General features: G+C 30.9%; 1 protein-coding gene across 1 annotated transcript; it reads left to right on the top strand.

Annotated features, from left to right (window-relative positions):
• The first annotated feature begins 13 nt into the window (after positions 1–13).
• On the top strand, positions 14–4,241 carry LOC112002295 (1-aminocyclopropane-1-carboxylate oxidase homolog 6). Its single transcript, XM_024034451.2, is given in 8 exon segments — positions 14–33; positions 35–89; positions 91–203; positions 205–326; positions 329–424; positions 427–443; positions 3,790–3,886; positions 3,889–4,241. Coding segments are annotated over 8 exon segments (675 nt in total). The 3' UTR covers positions 4,044–4,241.
• The last annotated feature ends 2,726 nt before the right edge of the window (positions 4,242–6,967 follow it).

Here is a 6,967-nt window from a genome sequence, read left to right as displayed (position 1 = left end):
AGAGGCAAGGGTTATGTACTCGAGCAACAATGACTTACCGAGCCAAAGCTGCTAGCTGGCATGACTCTCTCACGATTTGGATGGCCCAGAGACAAGGCGTGCAAAGGAGGAGATATTCCTGAGGTTTGTAGGAAAGAGATAGTTGCATGGGAATCGCATTCAACAAAGGTGGCTGAGGCTTTGTTGGAGTTACTGTCTGAAGGTTGGTGTGGAGGCTGATAGGTTTAAGGATTTGGGGTTTTTGGAGGGCAAGTTGGTTGTGGGACACTGCTATCCTACTGTCCCACCGGACCTGACGGTGGGAATCACATCTCACACAGATTCAGGCTGACTGTGTTGTTGCAGAACCAGGTGGGTGGGTTGCAAGTCAAGCATGGCGACGAGTGGGTTGATGTGGAGCCCATCCCTGGAGCATTGACTGTCAACATGGCGACTTCATACAGGTACAATACACAAGTTTTCTTATAGAAAAAACACCAAAACAAAATTCAAAACAATTCAGCTGTTTGGTTTGAAGCATCCCTCAAACTTAGTTCTCATAACTCACTTCTTGTAATTCAAAACTCGATTCCATATCTTATATTCTATTCTTTATTTTTATTTTATTAACGCATTCCCATTTGGCTAAAAAACTTGGCTTCAGTTTTCAGCTTAAAAACTCGTCTTTAACTCAAATGATAGGGCTCACACATCTGCTTGGTCCAAACGGTTTTCCCTTACTCGCTAACATTCTCTCTCCAACTAAGAGTTGACACAACCCTCTTGGATTGAAGAGGCCAAACCCAGAGGCTAGCAGCCAACTTAAAACTTCCCCACCTCCTACGAGTACCGGCAACCCACAAATCCACCGATCAAAACCCTTAAAAACCAAACCTACCAGGGGTGGAGCCAAAATATTTGTTTGGGGGGTCACATATATACAAATGTTTTTTTTTTTTAATTATATATACACATTTTTTTTATTTGATAATTATATATATACACACAAAAAAAAAAAAAAAAGTGTTTCAATCACAATTATGTTGATAGCAATCTTTCATAAAATAAAATTCATTTTTACCATTTTTATAGTGAAATTCTTAAAAAGTTTCATTTTTATACAAATTATCAAATTTTATACTAAAGTAAGTAAAATAATTTTTCAAATTAACTAATAAATTTTCAAAAACATAAATGATCTAAAACTTGGAGGAAGAAATTAAGCTCCAAAGATATTTGAAGCTATCTTGTTTTAACTCATTATGTGAAAACTAAAGAGACATTTCATGTGTAGTTTTAGTGACAATATTTTTTTAATTAGTCAATGACTTGTTAATTGCCACATGACGGGTTGAAAAAAAATATAAATTCAAACATGTTTGGTGCCAAACTTTATCAAATATTTAACAGATATAAGATCACATTTTACAATAAAAAATAGAATTGCGAAAAGTAATATTATGTCTCTATAACTATTAAACCAATTACTTTTTTTAAGAGCATCATTGGACTAAATCAAATATTGAGGGGGCTCTTATTTTGTAGACTAAATTTTGAAAACATTAAAATAATTATATATATATATATATATATTTTTTTTTTAAATCAAAATTTTGGGGGGCCACCCTTACACATAGCTACGCCTTGCAACCTACCACCATTGTTTTCCATCCACCACCTCACAAATCACAAAAAGATAAAACCCATCCACCATAGCAGATCCACTCACACCACCAACACCTTCAACACCACAACAAATTACCCCATAAAACCCACAAACTCTAAATGTAGAAAGAAATAAAAAAAGAACCCACAAATGCAAATCACAACCCTAATCGGAGTTGTAAGAAGAAAAAAAAAAAAAAAAAGCTAAGTAAAAAAGATAAAAGGCTAAGAGCAAAGAAATCTGGGTGAAGGAGAAAAAAAAATTGTACAAACTAAACAAAGAAAGAAAGAAAAAAAGAAAAGTAGAAAGAGAGTGTTGGCTTTGACGTGGACTTGACATTGAGTTAGGTCCCACATAACTCATAATTCATGACTCAAAAATATCAAAAATTTGTTTTCAATTTTTATCACCCAAAACTCAGTTTTTTGAGTTTTGAGTGATGAAAAAATAGTTATGAGAACAAAACTATGTGTTCGTTTGACTCCAAATTAAAAGGCTAATTTATTTTACTATTTAGTTTATTTTTGCTTCTATTTATAGATTTCATTGTATTTTTTTATACTATTCATGAGTTCCACTGAACTATTTAAACTAACTTTTACTTTCATTATAGTACTTTCAGCAAAAAAAATTTCAATTTCAACAAAATAAGGAGTTCACGAATTTTGAGAATTGAATGATGGAAATTAAGTTTTGAGTGATGGTTTTGCCTAAACCAAAGACCCCCTAAATTTCTAGACACAATATTTTTCACAATTTGGTACTTAATAAATCTATGTAAAATGAATAGAAATATTTTATACCGCTTATAGTATTTCACTTTATAATCCACCTATTGATGCCACTTTAATCCTATTAAACCTATAAATAGATATGAAAAGAATTATGAAATTATATATATATATATATATATAATTTGATAGTCTAACAAAAATGGAACTCAAACTTGATTCTCATGATAAAAGAGAGTACTATATTACTGAGCTATATAACTCTTGGCTTTAGTTGTGAAAAATATTATCCCAATATTACTCAAAAGAAAAAAAAATGACACACACTTTCTCCTAATTTTCTCACAACTCATGTGACATATATATGTATAATTTTTATAAAAAAAAAATTGTTTTACATATTTTGATAAGGACAAAATTAACAAGACTAAAATTTGGCTACGACTCCGCCAAATTAACATGACTACAATAAAAATATATTAAGTAGAGTTGTAATCAATCTTTATCTATATGATAAATGAATAATGTGAGAAATTTTTTTCAAAAAAAGTGTCACTATTGATTTTATATTAGTCAATTGATGTTTAAGTGAATGGCGTTTTGGCTTAATGGCTCTCATCCTTATTTGGTGGCTAATAATTGCGAATCCACCAACTAACAGATTATTGTTATTATTATTATAAAACTAATGAAGAGCACAAAAAACCGAAGTCACCCTGAAGTCTCTCTCTCTCTCTCTCTCTCTCTCTCTCTCTCTCTCTCTCTCTCTCTCTCTCTCTCTCTCTCTCTCTCTCTCTCTCTCTATATATATATATATATAAATATAAACTTGGGTGTATACCAAAATGGGGTACTAGACTCTGTTTATAAATGATTTAATAATAATAGTACTAATAATAATAAGAAGAATCTTGCGTCACTTAACTATCATAAGTTGTAACAATCATTTATAAGAAATAATGCTCCTATAATTTATGCTTGTGCTTATTGTATTTAAAGAGAGATTTTGATTTTAAATTTTAGTCTAAATTATTTGAATAATGTATGAAATGATAATTGTTTCTTCTACTGATGAAATTGATTGATGGATTTGAAATAAGTGTAAGATATTATTTCAAATCCATGAAATCGCAAATATTTGAATTTATGCCAAATATCTAAAGTTTCAATAATCTTTTGTTGTTCAATTTATAATAAGAAATCGTTATTTCTCAGCAACAAAAAAATTGTTCATCAATTTCTTTAATTTAAAATCCGCAAATTCAGACATCATTTAGAAGGTTGTGTGTATGTTATGTAATAAAAACCCTTGCATCACTTGGTTTTTGTTGTATCATGTTTTTTGCACACATGTTAAAAGTTTTCATAGTTCTCACTAATTTTATAATTTTTTATTTAATTATCTTTTAACAGATAATCTCTAATGATAATTACGTAAGTGTGGAGCATCGTGTTTTGGCTAAGGCATCTAAAAAGCCTCGTATATCAGTCGTGGCATTTTTAACGTGGGGACTCAAGCTGATTCTGATTACTTTGGACCATTGCCAGAATTATTATCACCCGATAAACCAGCTCTTTACCGCAAATTCACAGTGCCAGAATTCAATGAAAGTTTTTTCAGCAAAGGATTGGATAGCAAGTCTTTCATACAAAAAGTTAGACTGTGAGATAAGAATTCGTAGAGGAATGGTAAAGTCCATATGATATATTTTGCATATTTATGTACCAGTGTGAATGGAATGGAGCCACCATTCCTTGCTCAAGAATGTACTTTGCTTGAGGCATAATAAATAAGGCAAACTCAAGTGCCCTGCTTTAAGCTAAATTGTTTCTATATAATTTATGCTAAATAATCTTAAACTCCAGTGCCCTGCTTTAAGCTAAATTGTTTTCTATATAATTTATGCTAAATAATCTTTTAGCATATAATTTGTTTCACAATTTTTGTTTTTTGTTTTTGTTTTTGTTTTTTTTATCTTTTTTCTCAAACCAAATTTTCAACCTGAGTCGTTCCTCTTCAAAATAAGAAAACTAACAAGGATCCACAATAACTATCCAATTAACTAGAAGCACCCAAAAATATAATGGGTTCCAAAATGGACCATTTACCCCACTTCTTTCTTTTCCTCTATTTTCTGCTTTAGGATCTCTAGATGGGCTTTTAACTGAAAACTGCAACTCACTTTACGAAGAAAATTATTCATAGTTAGAGGATAAAGAAATTTAAGAAATCATCAATTAGAAGTGGAACAGCCAAATGTCAGTTTCATTTTGTCTAAGAAAAGTACCCACTGGGATATTGTCATATAAATTTAATTTTTTCAACATTTTCACCTGCATTACAACTTCATCACACTAATGGAACAAAGGCATACGAAAAGCTCACCAAAAAATGAATATACAGCATTAAGGTCAAGAAATAATTAATAGATCTACAACATACTTTGGGGTTAATTTCCACTTACACCAAAAATCGATTAGTGTCTTGATCTGATGATAAAGAACTATTATCAGAAACAGACCCTATAGGTTGAAACTCTCTAAAAAAATAATAATAATTTCCTTCTTCCCTCTTCTTGTGTGTGTGTTAAAAACTTAATATTTTCAAAAAAAAAAAAAGTGGGTTAATCCAACATTGAAAAATGAGTGTGAATTAAAGAGATTTAAAGTCTGTGCTGTATATCTAAGAGTTAGGGCTTTTTAGATATACACCACTGTTAGTTTCTTTAAAACTTTCTCTTATCTCCCCATATGTGTGTTAAATACTCAGTATTCTTAACAACAAAAATAAAATAAATAAATAAAAAATAAATAAATTCACAACACACTCCAAAGCTGATGAGTTCCTCTGGCCTTGAATAATTTGGATAGCTTACTCCCAGCATTAATTAGCATATAGTGGTCTCCGGCCTTGCAGTGGTTTGGCCCATCACTGTAGCCTCCATCCCTCCAACTAGGGCCTCACGATATTGGTTATACTCGGCCCCACTCCGGTTTCCACTAGGAGGGTTCCTATTTGGACCTCCACAAATTGCTATTTCTTCATTTTGTCGCAGGTGTTTTTTTTTTTTCCCCCTTTGTATGGAACTCTTGTGATGATTCATACTTGGTCAGGCTACATGATCTAAAGATTAAAGCATGGTTCAACAAATTATAAGACTAACAAGAGAGCTCTCACATAGGGGCAGAGCTATGAATTTTTGTTTGGAGGGCCACATATATACAAATGTTTTTTTTTTAATTATATATACACATTTTTTTATTTGATAAGTTATATATATATATATATACACACACACCAAAAAAAAAAAAAATTGGTATTTTCAATCACAATTATGTTTGATAGCAATCTTTCATAAAATAAAATTCATTTTTACCATTTTATAGTGAAAATCTTAAAAAGTTTCATTTTTTTTTTTATACAAATTATCAAATTTTATACTAAAGTAAGTAAAATAATCTTTCAATTAAACTAATAAAATTTTCACACAAAAAAAAATGATCTAAAACTAGGAGGAAGAAGTTAAGCTCCAAACATGTTTGAAACTATCTTGCTCTAACCTATTATGTGGAAACTAAAGAGACATTTCATGTGTATTTTAGTGACAATATTTTTTTAATGGGTCAATGACTTGTTAATTGCCACATGACGGGTTGAAAAAGATATAGATTCAAACATGTTTGGTGTCAAACTTTATCAAATATTTAACAGATATAAGATCACATTTTACAATAAAAAATAGAATTGCTAAAATTAATGTTATGTCTCTATAACTATTAAACCAATTTTTTTTTAAGAGCATCATTGGACTAAATCAAATATTTGGAGAGGCCAACTCTTGTTTTTGTAGATTAAATTTTGAAAATATTAAAATAATTATATATCCTCCACACCCCCCAACAAAAAGCTACGCCCCTGCTCTCACATATGTTCGATAAGCTGAAAACAAATAGATTATGGAAAACAATTTTTAAAGGAGTTCAAGCACAAAGGGAAATGTCTATGAAAGCACAAGCAGAGATGACTTTCTTTTTTTTTTCTTTGTGTTGTTTGCATCCCATTGGTTAGGTCTCAGCTCATGTCCCATCCAAAGTTTTGTTTTGTTTCCTTTCTTTCTTTTTTCCCTTCTCTTTTCTTGTCTAAGGTCATCTTAAGAAAATCCTGATTATTGTAGTGCTCGGTTATGTAGGTAAGATATGTCTTTTACTTAGTCAAAAGAACAAATTTTGCAATGATGGTAACCTTAGCCACTCAATATATATATATATATATATATATATATATATAAGCTTGATTGTTTTGTGATGGGTGTAAAATTACTCTCATTTAGGCCTTACTTTCACTTAAATCCATCACCTACAAGACTTTATAAAGTACCAATAACAATAAATCATGTAAACAATAAAGAAAGATATTATGTACTTAAAATTATGGACATGCGTTTCTTATTAGCACAAAACTACTCTTACTTAGACCTAGGATGGTAATTTAAATCCGACCTGCAGATACCCGTCTAGTCCGACCCTAACGGGCCGGATTTTACCCGGCCCGATAAAGAATAGAGTCAGGTATGGGTTTTAAAAAAAAAAC

This window comes from Quercus suber, unplaced genomic scaffold (assembly GCF_002906115.3).
Source record: "Quercus suber isolate HL8 unplaced genomic scaffold, Cork oak 2.0 scaffold_19, whole genome shotgun sequence".
NCBI lineage: Eukaryota > Viridiplantae > Streptophyta > Magnoliopsida > Fagales > Fagaceae > Quercus > Quercus suber.
Note: the sequence above shows the minus strand (reverse complement) of the source record. Positions and strands in the feature narration are given on the sequence as shown.